We start from the raw sequence: 23,549 nt of genomic DNA on the forward strand, positions 1-23,549 counted from the left end.
CTCTTTGGAGAAACTATGAGACAATTGGAGTTTGCCAGTTTATGAATAGTTTATTACATTTCAATAAGTGTATCATGAATCAATAAAGCAAAAGTGAAGGACAATGAGCTCATTACCAAGCCACTTATTGATTCTTAGTTCCAAAATAGAATAGTACAGGAAGGGTATAGAGAAAATAGGATTTTTTCATGATAAAATTTTAAGCATCTTAGGAACACAGACCTAAAGAAACTATAAGACACATTTTCAGCAGCTATTTAGGATGTTTGTTTACCTTTTTTTTTGTCAATTAGAATTAGTTATTTGGTTTTTACTCTAAAAAAAAAAAAGCCTTTTCAACTCAAGTCAGAGGAGTTTGCCAAAACTGAATACTACCTCTTACTGACTTAATTATTCTTTCAATTTCTTGTATATCTTCCTTTCTTGCCTTTGAAAAGTTTACTTTACTAGCTGTCTATCTTACATCACTGTCCTAGCTCAGACTGCCCTAACAAAATACCATCGGACTGGGTGGTTTAAACAACAGAAATTTATTTCCTCACAGTTCTGGGGGTTAGAAGTTCAAGCTCAAGGTGTCCGCATGGTCTGTTTCTGGTGACTACTTTCTTTCTGGCTTATAGACAGTCACCTTCCCGCTGTGTCCTCAGGCGGGGGTGTTGTGGGATGGAATAGTTGGAGGAGCCCCATCTCCAGATACCATCACACTGATAAGGGCTTCAACATATAAATTTTGGGGATGGGAACAAACATCTAGTTCAAAACATTCACTAACAGAAAAATTGACACTGGCTCCATATCATCAAGCAGATAATATGGAAATGAACAAGTCAATTTGTTTTCAAACTATTCTTACGGGAAGTTTCCCCTTTTCTCCCTTTTATAGCAATCTAATTCAATGGGAAAGGAACTTCTTAAACAATTTATGAACTAACACTAATTTCATGAACTAGTTCTTTAAAAAGCAAAGACAAAAAGTGAGACACATGGTTCTGGTAAAAACTGAGAAATAGACCATTAACCCACTTATATAGTATGTTTAATAAAAACAACTTTTAAACCCTTATACTTTGTTCTTATATCAAGTAAAGATTCTTAAAGTAATGTAAAACATTTGGATGTCCCTGGAAAGTAATATAGCACACAATAACACCTTTATATTACATATATATATGTTAGAGACTGGGTCTTGCTATTCTGCCCAGGCTGGTCTCAAACTCCTGGGCTCAAGTGATCCTCCCACCTCGGCCTCCCAAAGTGCTGGGATGATAGGCATGAGCCACCACACTTGGCCTTATATTACATTTTCATGCATATTAAAAGAAATGGTGACTTACATATGGGAATACAGAAAACTGAAATAGTAAACAAAATTAACAAAGTAATAATTGGGTTGTGCTGCAGTTTACCTAATATTAATACAAATAGTTATTTTTATTACATGTTATACAAATTTGATGGTATAAGAAATGTGTTTTTCTTGTTTGCGTGACTCTCTTCACAGCAAAATACTCAAGATGTACATAATTTTTTAAAAACAATTAAGAGGCCGGGCATGGTGGCTCACACCTGTAGTCCCAGCACTTTGGGAGGCCAAGGTGGGCGGATCACGAGGTCAGGAGATCAAGACCATCTGGCCAACACGGTGAAACCCCATCTCTACTAAAAATACAAAAAAATTATCTGGGCATGGTGGTATGCGCCTGTAATCCCAGCTACTTGGGAGGCTGAGGCAGGAGAATCGCTTGAACCCGGGAGGCGGAGGTTGCAGTGAGCCAAGATTGCGCCACTGCACTCCAGCCTGGCAACAGAGTGAGACTCCGTCTCAAAACAAAAACAAAAACAAAAACAAAAAAAAATTAAGAACATTTCCTTAATGACTATGAAGTGAATAGACAGCGTATTTCAAATTTTCAAGTAGAAGGGTAGAGGAATGTAGGACCAAAAGTGACTGAGATCCAGAGTTTAGGTGACTTGGCAAAGTCATCCAATTAGCAGGTGCAGAGTTACATATGAAACTCAAGATTTTCTTGTCTAAAAATGCTGAAGATTAGTACATTCAAGATGAAGGGAAAGAAAATCTAATTATACTTTAGATCATTTCATACCAGAAAACAGCTATAGAAACTAGTTTTTCATTTTCAAAACTCAATTAAGTGTGTGAATGGTCCGTTGGTGTCCAGCTTTAACACCTGCCTGTTCCCGTAAGTGCCATGTTCCACTACAACCCCAGCTTCAGCACACTTGCTATTAGCAGCTACTTCTTTTTCACATAGCGTCACAAATTGAGAGTAAAGTTCCAACCCTTCTTCTTTTCCAGAGTTAGAGTGATATTGCATGTTTCTTCCTTTTAGTCTTCCTCCAAGGGTAGCTTGAGGGATAATAAGAATGTTGCCAGGTAGATCCAATATAGAGACATGCTTGCCATTTTCTGTCTCACTTAATTTCACATTTAACAGTGTATTAACTGGGTGAGGAAGAAAGGCAAAACATTTTAAAGTGAAAAACAAACATGAAGAAAACCATCAAGTTTTTAGTCAGCAAATCTCATGTTTAAAATTCAGTTTGTCAGCTCATGCCTCTAACCCAAAGTCTCTATTTAGATTTAAAATACTGCTTCACTAAGCTAAATAATCTAAGCATGAAAAATAAAGCAATTTTCATGCAGAAAATGGTATGATATTTTAAATCTGAATTGGCAGTTAAGATCACCTAACAGTAAGTTCATCCAGAAAGGTCTAAAGAATTAACTGTACACTAGAACCTCAAATATTGTTCCCCTGGGGGAATACGTGAGAAGATTTTACTTTCATGTTCCTTTTATTTAGTAAGTAAATCCCACTGGAAAAGTACAAGGGTAACTCCTTAAACCAAATTCTGCTTGCTTGCTTGCTTGATTTATTTATTTAGAGACAGAGTCTCACTCTGTTGCCCAGGCTTGAGTGCAATGGCGCGATCTCAGCTCACTGCAACCTCCGCCTCCTGGGTTCAAGTGATTCTCCTGCCTCAGCCTCCTGAGTAGCTGGGACTACAGGCGTGTGCCACCACGCCCGGCTAATTTTTTGTATTTTTAGTAGAGACGGGGTTTCACTGTACTAGCCAGGCTGGTCTCGATCTCCTGACCTCATGATCCACCCACCTCGGCCTCCCAAAGTGTTGGGATTACAGGCGTGAGTCAACGCACCCAGCTAAATTTTTCTTTATAATGGAATATCAAATAAAAATTTTAGTGCAGTTATTATTTTAAACTTAGTTGCCAAGAGTTCTAAGTGGAGACAAAGGTTCCTGTTTCAATCCCATTATAAACCAGCCAATTTTGTTGTTTAATAACCTTAAAGGCAATATTAATATGGACTAATTATTTTATAAATATAACTCATGAGAGAAGGGTAAAGGTGAAAGCAAGAATCATCAGAAATTCATTGTTATAACTGAAAAAGTAAATAAAAACATATAAAGCTACTGGCATTATCTTCATATACATATAAGAAAACGTGATATTATTTGCATAGCATTCATGAGATTTCTTATAGCTAATAAGAAGTGTTGAAACCGGCCGGGCGCGGTGGCTCACGCCTGTAATCCCAGCACTTTGGGAGGCCGAGGCGGGCGGATCACAAGGTCAGGAGATCGAGACCACGGTGAAACCCCGTCTCTACTAAAAATACAAAAAATTAGCCAGGCGCGGTTGTGGGCGCCTGTAGTCCCAGCTACTCGGGAGGCTGAGGCAGGAGAATGGCGTGAACCCGGGAGGCGGAGCTTGCAGTGAGCCGAGATCGCGCCACTGCACTCCAGCCTGGGTGACAGAGCGAGACTCCGTCTCAAAAAAAAAAAAAAAAAAAAAAAAAAGAAGTGTTGAAACCAAAATAAGTATCCATATATAGCTAAAAGTCTAAACTTAGAAAGCCTTTATACCTCAACATTAACCATTTTTGAAACAATAAGCAAAGGAAGTGTCTAATATAAATAGACCTAGGGTCTCCCTACCTCTATAAAGGTGTACCTGACTTCTGTTTGCAAAGCATAGTCCTGAGAGGGCAAATGGTAGAAGGAACTATATAAACTTCAAGACACCCGTCCTCAAATTAGGCTTTAAAAGGTATGCTTTCTGTTGGGGTAGTTAACGGTTTTAATTATTAGAGGGTCTGTAGTAAATATTCATATTGTTACCCCTCTCTACAAATCATGGAATTAATCTGGTAAAAACCTGCCAAGGTGAACACCCAAATGAATTTCTAAGCTAGGCATTAAGCATCATCAATTTTCACTTAACATTTATTTTTACTTACCTCTAGTTTTCTCTATCACAAATAGGACTTTGCTGTTTAGCCAGCAGTCTTTACTGACTGCTTGTAAGGAAACTTTCCAGAGCACTTCATTCCACTCAAAATCACTATCTAGCTATCTAGGCCTCAGGCTAGTGACAGAGTAAATAGGCAATTTTGGAATAACGGGCCTGAGAGATAATGCTACAATTTATTATATTTCCATGTACCTCCCTCTACTGGCTATAACTGAGATTTCAGTTAATGCTGTTGGTATACATATATCAGTATGTAGATAAATACAATGTAGAACCAGTAAGTAGAATTAAAACGAGACAATGAATTAATGGCATGTTGGAAACTGAAATATCCTAAAATAGGTTATCAATCAAGTATCTCTAATGATGTATATGGGATATTAAGCTTTGACAGGTTTCTGGCCCTCAGTCCAATTATATTGAAGGTGAATGGAGGAAGATTCTATACATCTCTATGTTAGCTATGCTATTTCAGATTTTGTGGATATAACTGGTTATTATATTCTCAAGGGATATATGCTTTGATTGGAAATATCTGAATCTATATCATAAATATGAGGTGAGGCTTCAGAGAATTCCATCACATTGACTTACTTAGCCTACTGGAATACAGTGAAGTACAAGCTAATACTATTAATAATAGATGGACTTACTTTGCTTACAACTCAAAAGAGTAGAATGTGATTCTTAGAGTCATATATTTCTTTACTGAAAATCATGATATAAAAAATCATGTGTTAGTGTTAGACTATCCGCTACAAGAGTTAGGGTGGACCTCCTTGGTGTTTTAAATTCACTACAATCTTATGCATGTATTTAAAGTGAACTCACAAAGACAGATAAGGAAGCGCACAGGATTTAATCACTATAAAACAACATGCAGTTTGGATGTAGTAGGCATATTTCATATTATTATGATGAAGAACCATTTGAGACTCCATAAGACAACTTTACGAAGTCAATCTTAAGTCAGAATGACAAAAACTTTCTTTCCTGTTTTTGAAGGTTTCTATTTTTTTATGGACCAAAAAAGATTTAATCCAAAGCAAAATATTAATTTAGGAAAGTGGACAGACTGTCTAACACTCCAGCATTAGGATCTGACAAATTATTCTCTATAATAGGAGTCCTCATTACATTATGTTCTGTTCTTTTTTTTTTTTTTTTGAGATGGAGTCTTGCTCTGTCACCCAGGCTGGAGGGCAGTGGTGTGATCTCGGCTCACTGCAACCTCCGCCTCCTGGGTTCACACCATTCTCCTACCTCAGCCTTCCGAGTAGCTGGGACTACAGGCGCCCACCACCACGCCCCGCTAATTTTTTTGTATTTTTAGTAGAGGCAGGGTTTCACCATGTTAGCCAGGATGGTCTTGATCTCCTGACCTCGTGATATGCCTGCCTTGGCCTCCCAAAGTGCTGGGATTACAGGAGTGAGCCACAGCGCCCGGCCTCTCTCTTTTTTTTTTTCCTTCTTCAGACCAGAACATTCTGTTCTTAACCCTTCAGAGGTTCCTTATTATCTTCTGGATTCAAATTTCAAACTATTGCAGTTACTGGCTTTCCATTCTCACCTAGCATAGTCTCTTAAGTCTGGTTTTCATCTTTTGACAAAGTTGTCAGACATGTTTGATATGTTACTAAAAAATTCCCACTAGGAATTTTAGCTTTTTGTCCAAGCTCTTCCTCATTGGCCTATTTGCCCTTGAAGCTCTTCTAGGTTAACTTCTGTAAGCTTCAACTGCCCATTTGTATAATTAATATTTCTTATTAATCCAACTAATGGATGCTGTCCTTTACTAATGAAGAGAATACAACCTGTTCCCAACCTTAAGGATAGCTTCTTTTCTTTCAAGTTTGTATGTATGCTTGTTTGTGGATATAATCCTTATATCCAAATAGTGTCCTGAAAGGGTATATGATTTGATTTGGTATATCTGAACCTATGTAATTATCACATGAAATACTATAGCCATGTGAGATAGTGTATATATACATATCACTATACAGTGCTATAGCCTATCCAGGAAACCAGAAAGCTGCAGGTAGATAAATTAGTGTTCAGAGATCCCTGAACATTGACTCTATTTTCCACGTCCTTGGAGGAAGTGTGGCTGTGATGACACTGAATTTGGCTCAAGACCCAGGAGAACCTTATATCTATACTTATTTCCACAAAAAAGGGCATACAGGGCTAATGTAAATTCTTCCATAATAATAATATAAACTTGAGTTGTCCAGGTTTGATGAGACCCACATCTTGTATATACAGCGTCATCTACTGCCTCTGTTAGGGGCTCTGGGGGATAAAGGAAACTATATTAAGAAATGCAGCATCTGTTTCTCCCTGTGTGACCACCCTACTTCCAAGAATTTTCTGTATCCTTGGCTGAAGTGCATTGTGTATATGTGTTTTTATGTACACTCTTCTACATCAATCTGTAAGTCACCTGAAATGCTGCAGATGTTTTAAAAGAATTTCACCATACTTGCTTACTTTAAACTTTGAAACAGGCAAATAGCTAAGGCCAATAACACTAGATAGAATTAAGTAATTAATAACATCAGCACAGTTTAAGATTGTGCATCTTAGGATGGGCAGGGATTGGTTAATGGATACAAAATTACAGCTAGATAGGAGGAATGAGTTCTGGTGTTCTGCAGCACTGTAGGATGAATATGGCTAACTATAATTTATTATATACTGTCAAAAGTCTAGAAGAAAGGATTTTAAATGTTCACAACACAAATAACAAATGTTTGAGATAATGCATATCTGGTTTGATTGTTATACATTGTATACAGTATTAAAATATCACTTTGTATCCCATGAATATGTAAAATTATTATTTTAAAAATAAAAGGGAAGGAAAAAGATTGTGCTTCTTGTCCCTTCTGGTTCATTTGTCTATTACTGTTCTTTCTCACTATCTTTTTTTTTTTTTTTTTTGAGACAGGGTCTCACTCTGTTGCCCAGGCTGGAGTGCAGGGGCACCATCTTAGCTTACTGCAGCCTCGACCTCCTGGCCTCAAGCAATCTTCCAGCCTCAGCCTCCTAAGTAGCTAGGACCATAGGCACAAGTCACCATGCCCAGCTACTTTTGTTTATTTTCTGTAGAGAAGAGGTCTTACTATGTTGCCCAGGCCAGCTTCTAACTCCTGGGTTCAAGTAATCCACCTGCCTTGGCCTCCCAACGTGTTGGGAATTACAAATGTGAGCACCACGCTTGGCCTCTCACTCTTAAAAAAAAGAAACAAAGTCAAACACATACCCATTTTGGGAAGAATTTCTTTATCAGCTCCCTTGAAAAAGCACACGTAGATCACCAATCCTCTTTGGACCTATGAGAAATCACCACAGTAAACTCAGATTACAACAATATCTATAAAGATACAGGGCTAAAAAAGATACAGGGCTAAATGGGTACAGTTTCACAACTATTAATATTATAGACATAGAGGTTAAAAGCACAGAAAATGAACTTTACAAAAGATTTCTCATGTGAGAAAACAAAATATTTTTCAAGTTTCAATCATTGGTTGTTATTTCTTTCAAAAATTAAGTTTAAGGCAGGGCGCGGTAGCTCATGCCTGTAATCCCAGCACTTTGGGAGGCCGAGGTGGGCGGATCACGAGGTCAGGAGATCAAAACCATCCTGGCTAACACGGTGAAACCTCGTCTCTACTAAAAATACAAAAAACTAGCCGGGCGAGGTGGCGGGCGCCTGTAGTCCCAATTACTCGGGAGGCTGAGGCAGGAGAATGGCATGAACCCAGGAGGCGGAGCTTGCAGTGAGCCGAGATCGCGCCACTGCACTCCAGCCTGGGCAAGAGAGAGAGATTCCATCTCGAAAAAAAAAAAAAAAGAATTAAGTTTAAAATATAGCGAAGAGCAGTGAAGACAAGTTATACCTTCAAACATTTATTTCTAATCAAAATCATTAAAACAATCAAGCAGCCTTTTCCCAAGTAAGGGTGACAGACTTAGAAACATTTCATTTGCTGGGCCCCATTTATTCAATGCCAAGTGAATTTACATTATACCAGATACAGCTGATGGATAAACAACATGTGACTGATATCTTTTGACATCATCTCTCTTTATTTCCCCTAATCCATTTACTTACAGATAATGAAAATAATGGTCTGATTCTATTTCTATAAACTCCAGGAAACTGTCCAATTATTATTATTTGTTGTTAATGCTTTAAATAAACATGATAGGGACCTGAAAATTGCATTTGTGATAATAAGTTCTACATTAAAAGGTTGGTTGTTATCAGGAATATAGGCTTATTTATTTTACATAATGACTTGGATATTTCTTAGATCTTGTAGGACAGAGACTATACAGAAAAGAGACATTTGAATAGTGACTTTGATTCTGCTTCTGAGTGAATCATTAGATTTTTTGATTCTGTAAATTAACCTTGACTCCAGGAGCTATTAGGAAGATTAAATGAGTTAATATTTATAAAGTACTTAAAAACAGTGCCTGGTTCACAGTAAGTGCTATATTAGTGTTTATTAAATGAGTATGTAAAAATAAATTTAAGGGCAGAGGCACAATTTATTTCACATTTTAACTTCCAAAGCACTTTACAGGCTGTTTTGTACATGATAGGGATTCAATTTATCTGTTGATTGCATTAACATTCAACTATATGTTCCAGGCTCTATGTGTTATCCAAAGAATTTTCTAGATACATGTAAATGCAGCTGTGCACTCACACTTGATTTACCTGGAAAAGAAGTGAGTCTTAAAAAGTGCAATTGTGCTACTGAAACAATAGGCAAGGGCCTCCAATGCATACCCTTAAGAAGCTGGCAAGTTATTATAGGTATTTGCACTATTGTCACAGGCCTCTCCACTACTATTGTTTTCGTCATGAATCAAAATCTTAAGGATATTTATATTTGGACACATGCAATGTCAGAATTAAATACCTAATTATTTGCACAATGATAACTGTTCTTTCCACTAACATTATCTCCTCATTAAGGTCTTTGCCTTTCATTTATTCCATAATAGATCTTAAGTTGTGACTTCTCTTCAAGTCAAAATCACTTTCCATATAACTTCTTTGGTATAAAACATTTCAAATATATAGAAAAATACAGATAATTCTCACTGTAGCTTTAAAAAGTTCACTTACCAGGAACAAAAACATTAGTCTGTGACAGCAAAGTTCTAAATGAATGAAACTAACAACAAGCAAAGAAAGTAACCTTCAAATCTTGACAATTAAAATGCTGTTTCTAAAAAAACCAGAACTTTTAATAATAGAACAGTAGAGAACACATAAGAAGAATTTACATTTTCTCACCATCTAAATTACTTGTCAGCTCTTTAATTTAGTTATGTGTGTAGGAGCGAAAGGGAAAGCCTTTAAAATAGTTTTTAAGTTTATAAACACTGATAGTTTGGATGCCAGCAATAAAATATATGTGATTTTGCATAAGAAGATGTAGCCTGAAAAACATAAAAAAGATAAATAAGCATGGAAGGAAACTAAATGACTGATAGTTTGTTATTTATAGTGTCTGGAGGCAACTATAAAAATGGATAATTCAGCCGGGCACGGTGGCTCACACCTGTAATCCCAGCACTTTGGGAGGCCTAGGCGGGCGGATCACGAGGTCAGGAGTTTGAGTCCATCCTGGCTAGCATGGTGAAACCCCGTCTGTACTGAAAATACAAAAAATTAGCCGGGCGTGGTGGCGGGCGCCTGTGGTCCCAGGTGCTCAGGAGGCTGAGGCAGGAGAATGGCGTGAACCCGGGAGGCAGAGCTTGCAGTGAGCTGAGATCGCGCCACTGCACTCCAGCCTGGGCGACAGAGCAAGCCTTCGTCTCAAAAAAAAAAAAAAAAAGAAAGGATAATTATTTTATTTATTATTTATTTTTGAAAGGAGGTCTCACTCTGTGGCTCAGGCTGGAGTGCAGTGGCAGGATCTCCCCTCACTGCAACCTCCGCCTCCCGGGTTCAAGAGATTCTCCTGCCTCAGCCTCCTGAGTAGCTGGGATTACAGGTGCCCGCCACCTAGCCTGGCTAATTTTTGTATTTTCAGTAGAGATGGGATTTCACCATGTTGGCCAGGCTGGTCTCAATCTCCTGACCTCAAGTGATCCGCCAGCCTCGGCCTCCCAAAGTGCTGGGATTATTGCGCCCAGCCAGTTAATTCTTTAGATAGGATGGCAAAATACAATAATAAAATTTCAAATAAGGATATCAAGACCTCACAAAAAATCATGACAAAAAGAAGAAATAAGAAAAGTGAATTTCTGGGAGAGAGATAAGAATACAGAGATTTCTATGCTTATATTTCCAAATTAGCACAGGGCAACAGATTCTGATTTTAGAATAATCACCCACATATCAAATAGTTCACTGGTACTATTTAAAATAATAAGTAGGCCGGGCGCGGTGGCTCAGGCCTGTAATCCCAGCACTTTGGGAGGCTGAGGCAAATGGATCACCTGAGGTCAGTTCTAGACAAGCCTGGCCAAAATGGCGAAACCCCGTCTCTACTAAAAATACAAAAATCAGCCGGGCGTGGTACCTTGCTCCTGTTGTCCCAGCTACTCGGGAGGCTGAGGAAGGAAAATTGCTTGAACCTGGGAGGCGCAGGTTGCAGTGAGCCGAGATCGTGCCACTGCACTCCAGCCTGGGCGACAGATCAAGACTTCATCTCAAAAAATAAATAAATAAATAAAAAATATATAAAATAACTAACATTGTTTTAATTAATGCTAGATCTGGGACCGAATTCAGCAGAAAAGATGAGCGAATGAGATTTTGCTACACTGAAGTTTCTGAGTGTCTACAAAAGTCTTAATTACGAACTAATTTTTTTCTTACATTTCAACGTACTTCAAAACTACGTCAGAGGCCTTAAAGAAAATTTTATTTGTTTTTGTATGCAGTGGGGGCAGGCTGTCTTAAAAAAGAAAGTATGTATGAAAGTATAAGGAACTCATAGTGACATAAATGTTTTAAATTCTTTGGAGAAATGTGTTTGATAACAATGCAACATTGTTATAAAAGTAGTGGTCTTTGTTTTCTCAGTTGGAAATAGGTCAAAATTTTTAAAAGGCTTCTTGAAAAACAGTTGTTTCTTAGGAAATCTCATGTCTTTGCTAAGACCAAGTCAACATAAGGGGGAATTCAACGCGATCTGAGGCGTAAGTTAAAGCAGATCATGAACTCTTGCAGCAAACCTGACCTACAAGCTTGCCCTCGACCAGCATAGGCCACGAGCTACAAGGGGTCTGAGACAGTAAGGCCCGAAGTCCACCGAACTCAGTTTCAAATCCCCGTGGTCCCCGCAAAAAGGGAGACGCGCTCTTCCGCTTGGGGGCTACAACTGGCGCTGGGGAACGGTGATGCAGGACCGAAAAGACAAGCGCAGCCAGGCAGGCCACTGCGGCCAGCGTCAAGCTGACCGGGTATCCCCGCGGCCGGACCGCCGGTCTCAGAGAGAGTCACAGAGCAGACGGGTCACCGAGATAACGCGGAAAAAACCGCCCCGCATGCCGGAGGATAACGAGAGCTGCCGGGCTGACGTTACCTCTACCCACTGGGCCGCGGCGTCCCCTTCGGCTGGGCGAATTTGCAGCCGGGCGTGCAGGCACTGCTGCAGGAGCGCCCGGGCCTGAAGCATCCGGCTAGTCTCAGCCATGGCTTAGGCCCGCGCCGCGGCCGGACGCTTACTGGGCCGCGTGTCGCAGGCCCCTTCCTCGACGCGCAGGCGGCGCAGACGGGGCGGGGCACGACGAAGGGACTGCCCCGATCGCCCAGTGGCCCCGCCCTTCTAGGGGCGGGGGCTCGGCCCGACTCTCGGATGTCCCGGATGTGCGATCTTGGAGGGCGGCGTAGCGCTAAGCTGCTCCGCAGCTCCTGCCCAACTCTGCAAAAGGCGCTCAGTGTATACTTTTATTAAACGACTAAAAAGACTCGTTAGATCTCTTTCCTACAAACCTTTTAAGAAACATTTTTCACCTCAGAAAGCTTAGATTCCAACTGTTGAAAAATTTTAAATCTGCTTGATTTAAATTCATGTTATGCCCATATGAAAGTGAGTAAACAAATAATTGAATCAAAGAGCAAGCGGAGATGGAACTAAAAGCTATATATACATCCTTCACAATTTTCCTTATTCCAATCAATAAAACAATGCTGCCTTCTCTATCGGGAATGCTATAAATCATTCTGATTCCACAGTTGTGAAAAGGTATTGGTATGCTATATGAATACACATTCTTTAGGAGATATCCTTGTTAAAAATGTTCTTATCCAAGAAAGTGTGATTGTTAATAACTTAGCCCGCTACTAATACAAAAATGAAACAGTTTATTCTGATGCATATGATGTAAATTCTGTGATGCGTTTTCTGGAAGTACATATGAGAATGTAAATAAAACTAAACAAGGGCTTGATTTTCTTTCCCATGTAACGTATTCCTTAAACATGCATCAGATTAGCATTTATTTTTCTATGGGCTTGGATGGTCTAGATGAGGAATAATAGTGTTACCCTGATTGCATTACCCAGGTCATTGATTTGGGCCAGTTGACACAATGTGCCTATACATTCGGATCTGTTGTTTAAAAAGATGACATCACTGACAGTGTTGCTATCCATACAAAGTAGTGTGACTGAAGAAAATAATCCATGTATAATCAACAGTCCTTTGTACACAAAATCGAAGCTGCTTGTTTGCTGGTTATCTTGCAACCAGGTTTACGCTTTTAGTAAAAACAGAAAGCAAAATGTCACATGATCTCTGATTGCTGCATTGCAAGGATTCCAACATTTGTTGACATTTGTCTGCAAAGCACAGACAAGTTGAATTGCTTCACGTTTGCACCTTTATGTCATTATAACTACTGAGTCTCTTTTCTCTCCGTCTCTCAGATTCAGATTTTACAGGCCTGAAAGAAACTTTGACATACAGACCATTAACTACGTCCCAAAATAAGAGAAGACTTTGGTGTCCGTTTGTATGTGGTTGCAGGAAATAGGGAGGTCTATTGAAAATAGGGTATATGGTTCACAGAGATCTTTCTACAGTGAGGGTGTCTTTAACAAATTGGGAAACCCTTCCTATGAGTAGAATAGATGGAGTATGGATGGTAATGATTAGCTTCTAAAAAATCACTAATTACTTTAAACCTTCCTATTGAGTGAGGATCTCGTGGACATTGCTGTAGGTACAGTAATAGGCTGTGACTCATTTATTTTTTACTTCTATTTGCAGAAGGTAATAGAGAGTAGCCACCAAAGACAGCATTTTCTTTCTGTATGTTATTTTTTGAACACTTAGTTTCATTCTACAAATAATTTAAGAAGGAAGGACATGCATGCAATAAAATAGTAAAATGTGAATTAAAGCATTAAGAATAAAGAAATTAGAATTATGTCAGTAAGCCACAATGGGGGAAATTGAAAACAGGTAAGGCAGTGGTTCTCGCCTGGAGTGCTGAGATGATATAGTATGCAGCAAAGTTTTCACAAATATATAACTTCAATTTTTGTTATAAAACAATTATGTTCATTGTATGTACATATGAGGTGCTGTAGTTTGTACAATTTGTTTCAAGTTGGAACTAAAGGCAAAGCATAGCATTAAGTTGGCTTTACAAGAAGATGGTGGTTCACTGGAATGTAAGAGAGCTCTGCCTTGTGATTGTATGAGAAATCATTGAGCAGAGATAATTCTCAAACACCTACAATACTGAAAGTGTACCATATGGATAGGGAATTAATTGTGGATGGGTTCTAGGTCCTCTGAGATGGTATAATAACTAATTTAGTGTTATTTTAACTTCTTTAATTCATTCAAGTTGGCTGCCCCAAATTCTGGCATTCAAAGTATTTGACAAACATGAAAAGTTTGAGAACAATTTCTAAAAGATTCCTTAGAGTTGATGCTAAGCTTCCTGATTGTAAATAGGAGAGGATAGGGAAGGGCAGTATAATCTATTTCATAGTTCTAGGGATAAGCAGAGCTTTTCCTCAGATTTAGCTCTAAGTTGAGCCTCTTACCTGAGACTTTATATAGGATATGTTAATAAATACAAGTGCAGGCGGAGTGCAGTGGCTGATGCCTGTAATCCCAGCACTTTGGGAGGCTGAGGCAGGCGGATCACAGGTCAGGAGATTGAGACCATCCTGGCTAACATGGTGAAACTGTTTTTAGTCTCTACTAAAAAATACAAAAACATTAGCCAGGTGTGGTGGCCGGTGCCTATAGTCCCAGCTACTCAGGAGGCTGAGGCAGGAGAATGGTGTGAACCTAGGAGGTGGAGCTTGCAGTGAGCCGAGATCACGCCATTACACTCCAGCCTGGATGACAGAGCGAAACTCCGTCTAAAAAACTAAAAACTAAAAAATACAAGTGCAACTGGAAGAGGTAGGTATTTTATCTTAGGGAAGACTGGATCTAGCCTTCTAGTTTAAAGCCCAGAGATTTTTTTTTTTTTTTTCATTGCTTAGGGAGATAACCAGGTTCTGAGAAATTGGTTAACATTAACTAAAATGCACATTAGATTGGGGTAGAACCAGAATACTGATTTAGTCATTTATAATAAGAAATATTGCCATGACATGGAGTGGAAATTCTCACACAGGGCATGATCAGCATGTTCCCCCTGTGGGTAAGCACAGGAAGCTAGATCATATTCAGAAGTCTCTTTATTAATTAACTATGAGAAATACTCAAAATCGGTATGACCAGCATATTATTTTTATGTAGAGAGAGTAACACAGAAATCAGGATGTTGCTTGGTAAATGAGAACTCAGAACAAAGAGGGTGAGAAAAGTTTTTTGTGGAAGACACCTAACTATGACCCCAAGTACTAAGCACAGGAGATAGTGAGAAATATGCTAAACTATGTCCCTACAGCAAGATGTAGTATCAGATTTTCTAGGGCAATTTCTTTAATTGTTCCTTGATAAAATCAGAATCCCTTGATATAACCCCAAAATAAAAGCAAGTCTTCAGATGTAATATGGTCTAAATATGCTAATGTGGCAGTCCTACTCTACTAGAGATTAATGCATGAACTTTGTGTACTTCACTTAATCCTAATCAATTTTCTCAACTGGGTTTTTGAGAAGTGTTGAACAATGGGATCATTCAAGGTTGAGTCCATGGCAAGGGCTTGTGGAGTAGAGTGTTTTATATTATTGACCAAGACGTTGTGATTTAGAGATCAAAAGAGCAAACGGGGAGGTTACACTGTATGTTGAAGAGGGAAAGGCCAAATTAGGACGTGCATTTGGATGAACAGCTATGCTGGTTATATATGAAGGTGGATTTAAGGATTTCTGAAAAAGCAGTTTTGTCTACTATAACATATAAATGAAAAAATTAGTTTCCTAAAGTTCTATGCAGTGACAGATATAATTTTGGCTTGGAAAAAATGTCAAAGCTGTTGTCTTGACAGAAAACAGATGGCACACTTTCAAAAGGTGAAGAGAGGCTGAGCATGGTGGTGGCTCATGCCTGTAATCCCAGCACTTTGGGAGGCTGAAGCTGGAGAATTACTTCAGCCCAAGAGTTTGACACTAGCCTGGGCAAGATGGTGGGACCCCCGTCTCTATTGAAAAAAGAAAGAAAGTCGGGCACGGTGGCTCACACCTGTAATCCCAGCACTTTGGGAGGCCGAGGTGGGTGGATCACTTGAGCTCAGCAGTTCGAGATCAGCCTGGCCAACATGGTGAAACCCCATCTCTACTAAAATACAAAAAGTAGCCGGGCGTGGTGGTTTGTGCCTATAATCCCAGCTACTGGGAAAGCTGAGGTGGGACAATCGCCTGAACCCGGGAGGCGAGGGTTGCATGAGCTGAGATTGAACCACTGCACTTCAGCCTGGGTGACACAGCAAGACTCCATCTAAAAAAGAAAAGAAAAGAGAGAGAAAGAGGAAGGAAGGAAGGGAGGAAGGAAGGAAGGAAGGGAGGAAGGAAGGAAGGAAGGGAGGAAGGAAGGAAGGAAGAAAGGAAGGGGAAAGGGAGAGAAAGGAAGGAAGGAGAGAAAGAAAGAAAGAAAAAAAGCAAGGAAGCAAGACAAAGTGGTGAGAGTGAGAGAGTTGAATGATGGTTGAATGAAGGGATCATTAACCAGGTATGTGAAAGGTTAAGGAAAACCATCAGGGGATAGTGAAGGACCCAGGGTTAGCAACAACAGGAAGCAGTTACCATTCTGAAGGGTAAGAGGAAGGAATAGTTTTCTTCAAGAACCAGCAAGAACCGTGAGTCACACTTGACAGGATCTGTGACCTTCCATAGAGAAATGCAGCTTCTGCCAAACTGCAGCCTGTTTTCCCTTTTCTCCTACCTTCAATTGTCTGCCATTTCTCTCATTGGCCACACCCAGCTGGAAGTTAGAGTAAGCGTTGATTCAGTACAGAAAGAACAGCCTCCTGGTACACAGAATAGGTTACAGAAGGATGGAGAGTGGATCTGAAAGGACACACGGAGAAGATCCAGGGCAGCAACTACTTCCAGCTTCTATGGACAGAGAGAAATATCAATACTTACCTTCTACAGGATAATTTAGTGGCAACATATACCCCTCATCTGTATACCCAGTTTTCTAATTACAAGGGGTTATTTTATGAAACAATTACATTTTGGGTGATAGCTGTAAAGAATAATTACCTTATTTTGTTTTGTTTTGTTTTTCAGAAAAAGTCCCAAATCAATAGGTATTTTATTACATAATGAAAATATCACAAATAAGGCCAGGTGTGGTGGCTCACCCCTGCAATCCCAGCACATTGGAAGGCTGAGGAAGGAGGATTGCTTGAGTCCAGGAGTTTGAGACAAGCCTGGGCAACATAGCAAAACCCTGTCTCTACAAAAAATACCAAAAAATCAGCCAGGCATGTTGGTGCACGCCTGTGGTCCTAGCTACTTGGGAGGCTGAGGTGGAAGGATTGCTTGAGCCCAGGAGGTTGAGGCTGCAGTGAGCTGTGATTGTTCCACTGCACTCCAGGCTGGGCAGACTGTCTAAAAAAAAAAAATCACAAATAGGTTTTAGGATTCATCTGGCATCTTGTTTCAGAAGCTGGACAACTCTTAGATCTTAATCGTCAGCCTGCTGAACTGTTCCTTTTTCGGAGACATAGATGCCATCCAAAAAATTTCTGATGTCTTTGATTTTAACTGTTGTGTCTTGCTGAATCAAAGCAACTGAATTTGAAATAAGCTCAATGTCATTTCCTTCAAGGATTAATTCATCTTTCTGGGCTTGAGATACTGAAAAAACATTTATCCTCATTCGAACCCTGTGGATGTATTTTTTACCCAAGAAATTGTGGGTTTCAACAAGAGACCTGTTCTCCCAGAATACGATGTTGATGAGGAAGTGAGCTTACAGAGACTTCATCTTGTAATGGAAGCCCACAGTAGCACTCTTGATCATGTTCTGTACATGACTACAAATAGTGTGCATAGCAGCCAGTTCCTTTCTCTTTCCCCACCAGTTGTCAACTTGGAGCCTCTTCCTTTTCTTTCCAAGGAGACTGAGTTATACATTGGTGTGATTGAAGTCCCTCTGCAGGGTTCTTCTGGGGCCCTTCAAAGTGACTGTGTTTCTTCAGAGTGATATCAACATTTTCTGGAATGTTGACAGTCTGATTGCTGAGAATGGTCTTCATTCTGACAGTACATGCCGCAGAGAGAGAATGTCTCGTCATCACATTCTTGTAGCCCATAAGGGAGCTGTGTATTCAAGAACAATTATTTTAGCTTAAGAATATGGGACAATTATCTATTGAGGTGAACAGATAATGCTAATGAAACTACATTTGTAAAAGTGAGGCCAGGCATGGTGGCTCACACCTGTAATCCCAGCACTTTGGGAGGCTTAGGTGGGTGGATCACTTGAAGCTAGAAGTTCGAGACCAGCTGGCCAACATGGTGAAACCCCGTCTCTACTAAAAATACAAAAGTTAGCTGTGTATGATAGCATGTGCCTGTAATCCCAGCTACTCAGGAGGCTGAAGTAGGAGAATTGCTTGAACCTGGGGGTGGAGGCTGCCGTGAGCTGAAATTGCACCACTGCACTCCAGCCTGGGTGACAAAGCAAGACTCAGTCTCAAAAAAAAAAAGAAAACAAAAAAGTGAAATTAAACTTCTGTCTGTTGTCACATCACACAAAAATCTTAGAGAATATTTAGGATAATCTGATTGGGCCTGTGCAAATTTCACTTTAGGGGTGTCCAGTACAATCACCGAAAGACAGTCAGTCTTCCACTAGGGCATCTGAAACTGAGGTGTGAAAGGCCCATGTGAATTCTGACTTCAAGACACTTGCCACATGCATTAAGACTCTGAGGGAAGGCCAAGCAAGGTGGCTCGTGCTTGTAATCCCAGCACTTTGGGAGGCCAAGTCAGGTGAACCATATGAACCCAGGAATTCAAGACCAGCCTCGGCAACATGGCGAAACCCCATCTCTACAAAAAATGCAAAAATTAACCAGGGATAGTGGCTCACACCTGTAATCCCAGCACTTTGAGAGGCCAAGGTGGGCAGATCACTTGAGCTCAGAAGTTTGAGACGAGCCTGGGTCACACAGCAAAACCCTGTCTCTACTAAAAATACAACAATTTGCTGGATGTGGTGGCGCATGCCTGTAGTCCCAGCTACTCAGGAGGCTGAGATGAGAGAATCTCTTGAGCCTGGGAGGCGAAGGGTGCAGGGAGCTGAAATGACCTCACTGCACTCCAGCCTGGGTGACCAAGGGAGACCTTGTCTTAAAAAATATATATAAAAATACATATTTATATACATTATTATTTGTGTGTGTCTGTGTGTGTGTGTGTGTGTGTGGTTGTGGTTTGAAGCATTTGCCCTTGTACTTTTGATTTCAGGCTCTTATATAAATCTGTTTCCTCTTCCCTCAGAGTCTGTTTTTTTTGAGACAGGTTCTCGCTCTGTGACCCAGGCTGGAGTGCAGTGGTGCGATCTCGGCTCACTGCAACTTCTGTCTCCCAGGCTCAAGAGATTCTCCCAACTCAGCCTCTTGAGTAGCTGGGACTACAGGCATGCGCTACCATGCCCGGCGAATTTTTGTATTTTTTGTAGAGATAAGATTTCACCATGTTGTCCAGGCTGGGCTCGAACTTCTGAGCTCAAGTGATCTGGCTGGCTCAGCCTCCCAAAGTGCTGGGATTACAGGCATGAGCCACTGCGGCTGGCCTACAATCTTATATTTTGTCATAGAGCTGTTTCTTACCATAGGCAGAGAAAGCTGTTTCTTACCATAGGCAGAGTCCAGGAGTATCAGTCCTGTTGAAGTCCCTCCACATGAAAATATAAGACCTGGAAAAATAATAGTTTCCACCTAATAGGTGACTCTATATTTAAGATGAATAGTTTGTATAACCAGGAAGGAGATGGATTTTAGGTTGAAACTTAATATTGACTATTATTTTATTCAATTTGCTTTTTTAATTCTTATTTTTATTACTGCACCGTTTGTTATTGTGTTGCCTAGGTAACATAAACAAGTGCTTTTAACTCTAAGGCAATGATGTTTATCTTTGGCAGTCTGTAGGGTTTCCCGGGGAGGCTGATAAATTATCTTGATCTTTGGGTTATTTTTCAGTTTACAGTGTTGTAATAACTTAGCAATGCATTCCATGACCTTTTGAATATTTGTGTATGTCTGTTAGCCTTTTTGCCAAGTCAGGCCAGTCTGTTTTTTGTTTTTTTTTTTTGAGATGGAGTCTTGCTCTGTCGCCTAGGCTGGAGTGCAGTGGCACGATCTCTGCTCACTGCAAGCGCCACCTCCTGGGTTCACGCCATTCTCCTGCCTCAGCCTCCCGAGTAGCTGGGACTACAGGCACCCGCCACCACGCCCGGCTAATTTTTTTGTATTTTTAGTAGAGACGGAGTTTCACCATGTTAGCCAGGATGGTCTCCATCTCCTGACCTCGTGATCCGCCCGCCTCGGCCTCCCAAAGTGCTGGGATTACAGGCATGAGCCACCGTGCCTGGCAGGCCAGTCTGTTTTAAGGACTTTCTGTAATTTGGGCCCCGTATCCTTTTTAGAAAGAAATTGTGAAAGATTTTGAATTGGGCAAAAGAGATTTGTGGATATTATTATAATGGCATGCTGGAGCCTCTGGGAATTACCTGGTCCTATAGGGCTATCTTATACGGCTTACTTATCTTTGACCAGGCTGTCTTACAACTCTACAGAGATGGAAGTAAACTTCTATCTTCAAATCATTCCTATCTATAAAAATGTAAAATTGTCTTTAGTGGAATTAAACTGATTATTACTCTGTAGATATTGCCTAGTTTTGCCAGTTTTGCATCCATTTGAAGTTCATTTCAGCCTTCATTCTTTACCTGATTATAAATGTGTAATTCTCTCTCTCTCTCTCTCTCTCTCTTTTTTTTTTTTTTTTTTTTTGAGGCAGAATCTCGCTCTGTCACCCAGTCCAGAGTGCAGTGGCACCATCTTGGCTCGCTGCAAATTCCACCTCTGGGTTTTGGTGATTCTTGTGCCTCAGCCTCCCAAGTAGCTGGGATTACAGGTGTGCACCACCATGCCCAGCTATTTTTTTTTTTTTTTTTTGATAGAGATGGGGATTTGCCATATTGGCCAGCCTGGTCTTGAACTCCTGGCTTCAAGTGATCCGCCTGCCTTGGCCTCCCGAAGGGCTGGGATTACAGGCATAAGCCCCTGTGCCCTGCCCTCTCTCGCATCTCTTTTTTTAAGCTTTTTACTTTTGAATAGGGTTAGGTTTAGATTTACAGAAAAGTTGAAAGATAATAGAGAGTTCTCATATACCCCTTGCCTAGTTTCCCCTACTGTTAACACCTCAAATTACTATGGTACATTTGTCACAACCAAGGAACAAGTATTCCATACTTTAATTAATTCCATGCTTTATTCAGATTTCACTGGTTTTTCCCTAAAGTCCTTTATCTGGATCCCATCCAGGATGCCACGTTGTTAGTGGTGGCAAATCCATACAAGTCTGCAGCAACCTCAATTCTTACCTCCTCAGAAGAACGAATTGACCGAGGGGCATAAGGCAGAGTGAGAGACTGAGGCAAGTTTTAGGGCAGGAGTGAAAGTTTATTAAAAAGTTTTAGGGCAGGAATGAAAGGAAGTAAAGTACACTTGGAAGAGGGCGAAGTGGGCAACTTGAGAGAGTCAAGTGCACGGTTTGACCTTTGACTTAGGGTTTTGTATGTTGGCATACTTACTGGGTCTTGTGTCCCTTCTCCCCTGATTCTTTCCTTGGGGCGTGCTGTACACATATGCAGTGGCCTGCCAGCTCTTGGAAGGGGCCCCATGCGCAATGTGTTTACTGGAGTTGTACGCGTGCTCACCTGAAGTGTTCTTCCCTTAGCAGTCAAATGTTCCTAGAAGGTCATGTACCAGTTAAACTCTGCCACTGTGCCTCTTTTTTTTGTTGTTGTTTTTGAGACAGAGTCTTGCTCTGTAGCCCAGGCTGGAGTGCAGTGGCTCGATCTTGGCTCACTGCAAGCTCCGCCTCCCAGGTTCATGCCATTCTCCTGCCTCAGTCTCCTGAGTAGCTGGGACTACAGGCGCCTGCCACCATGCCTGGCTAATTCATTGTACCTCTTTAGTGTACATGCCTGAACCCAGTTGCCCAACTGCTGAGATCTCCTTTTTTTTTTGAGATTGAGTTTTGCTCTGGTCACCCAGGCTGGAGTATAATGGCGCGATCTCAGCTCACTGCAACCTCTGTCTCCTGGGTTTGAGTGATTCTCCCGCAGCCTCCTGAGTAGCTGGGACTACAGGCACGTAGTCCTGCCACCACGCCTGGCTAATTTTTGTATCTTTAGTAAAGACAGAGTTTCACCATGTTGGCTAGGCTGGTCTCCAACTCCTGACTTCAGGTGATCCACCCGCTTTGGCCTCCCAAAGTGCTTAGATTACAGGATTGAGACACTGCACCCAGACTTGAGATTTTATCAGGCAGTTGCTGATAACCAGTTTCAGGTTTTTTCTGTCTATTGGGAGACTGCCTTTCCCTGGCACTGGCTGCAGCCAATTATTATTATTATTAATTTATTATTGTTACAGTGTAACAACTGACCCATCACCTAATGGTGGACTGACATTCCTGGTTGGGGAGGCCCCTCCTCTGCCCTGTTCATTTCTGACTTGCTACCTACAATAACAACATTACATTTAGTCTTCATGTTTCTTTAGGCTATGACAGTTTCTCAGACTTTCCTTGTTTTTAATGACCTTGACAATTTTGAGGAGCACTGGTCAGGTATATTGTAAGATAACCCTCTATTGGAATTGGATTTTTTTCAATATACATACACTATATATATAACACCTCTATAATTACACAGAGATTATAGATCTTTGGAGGCAGATCACAGAAGTGAAGTGCCATTTTTAACACATTATATCAGGAGTACATGCTGTCAACTGTCTTACTGCTGATGATGTTACCTTGATCACCTGGCTAAGGTAGTGTTTGTGGGGTTTCTCCTCTATACATTTACACCTCCTCTCTCTCATACTTTACTCTTTGGAAGCAGATCAGTAAACACAGCTCCTACTCAAGGGATGAGAAGTTAAAATCCATCTCTTTATGTAGGGAGTATCTATATAGATTACTAGGAATTCTTAATCACAAAAGATTCAAGCCGGAGTGCAGTGGCACAATTGTAGCCCACTGCAACCTCTACTCCTGGGCTAAAGCGATCCTCCCACCTCAGCCTCCCTAGGAGCTAGGACTACGGGTGTGTGCTACTGCATCTGGCTAATATTTTTAAAATATTTTATAGAGATAAGGTTTGCTATGTTACCCAGGCTCATCTTGAACTCCTGGCCTCAAGCAATCCTCTCACCTCGGCCTCCCAAAGCACTAAGATTACAGACGTGAGCCACTGTACCCAGTGTTTGAGTTCTCCTTCGAATTGGTTGTTGTATATTTCTGGTTCTCTCCTTATTGAGTTAAATATTAATGAAAAAAATTGATACATGTTGATTTTATATTTGTATGAGAGTTCTGATTTTAATCTCTTTTAAAATTTATTTTTTCATGTCTTTCTACCAATAAGTGTTATGGGAATAATTTTTTATATAGTTATTTGAAATCCATGGATAAATGCTATAAACAAATGCATTCCACTTTGGGAGGCTGAGGTGGGTGGATCTTTTGAGCCCAGAGGTTAGAGACCAGCCTGGGTACTTCAGCTTGGGTGACAGAGTGAGACCCTGTCTCAAAACAAA

At 40.5% G+C, this 23,549-nt stretch overlaps 1 protein-coding gene, 1 long non-coding RNA gene and 1 pseudogene across 4 annotated transcripts in view; 1 reads left to right on the plus strand and 2 right to left on the minus strand.

The window, feature by feature from the left end:
- LOC135971952 (uncharacterized) overlaps positions 1-23,549 on the plus strand; it is a 54,307-nt gene that overhangs the window by 24,044 nt on the left and 6,714 nt on the right. Inside the window, exon 4 of one of the 2 annotated variants that reach the window (XR_010588394.2) lies at positions 11,052-12,738. The exons of the other annotated variant lie outside the window; for it this stretch is intronic. This is a non-coding gene — a long non-coding RNA (uncharacterized lncRNA). Of the gene's footprint in view, positions 1-11,051; positions 12,739-23,549 lie in introns of those variants that run through there. 2 annotated transcript variants of the gene reach the window in all.
- Positions 31-12,056, minus strand: DTD2 (D-aminoacyl-tRNA deacylase 2). Of its 2 annotated transcripts, none has more exons than XM_005561032.4 (3): positions 11,866-12,056; positions 7,569-7,638; positions 31-2,464 (listed from the first exon to the last, which is right to left on the minus strand). In XM_005561032.4, exons 1-3 carry the CDS (start codon positions 11,974-11,976, stop codon positions 2,139-2,141), a joined length of 507 nt encoding a protein of 168 aa, XP_005561089.2. In that variant the 5' UTR covers positions 11,977-12,056; the 3' UTR covers positions 31-2,138. The 2 variants fall into 2 exon arrangements, with proteins under 2 accessions (XP_005561089.2, XP_065404778.1); XM_065548706.2 differs by lacking the exon at positions 11,866-12,056 and adding an exon at positions 9,453-9,552.
- Positions 17,390-17,963, minus strand: LOC102118769 (large ribosomal subunit protein uL6 pseudogene; annotated as a pseudogene).

This window comes from Macaca fascicularis, chromosome 7 (assembly GCF_037993035.2).
Source record: "Macaca fascicularis isolate 582-1 chromosome 7, T2T-MFA8v1.1".
Lineage (NCBI taxonomy): Eukaryota > Metazoa > Chordata > Mammalia > Primates > Cercopithecidae > Macaca > Macaca fascicularis.

Bases quoted from the DNA above. Each gene is read 5' to 3' on its own strand.
- DTD2 (XM_005561032.4), bottom strand. From the start codon at position 11,976: ATGGCTGAGACTAGCCGGATGCTTCAGGCCCGGGCGCTCCTGCAGCAG. The intron at 7,639-11,865 runs GTAACGTCAGCC...GATTTCTCATAG, and splicing joins CCGCGGCCCAGTGGGTAGAG to GTCCAAAGAGGATTGGTGAT. The intron at 2,465-7,568 runs GTATGTGTTTGA...TTCCTCACCCAG, and splicing joins AGAAATTCTTCCCAAAATGG to TTAATACACTGTTAAATGTG.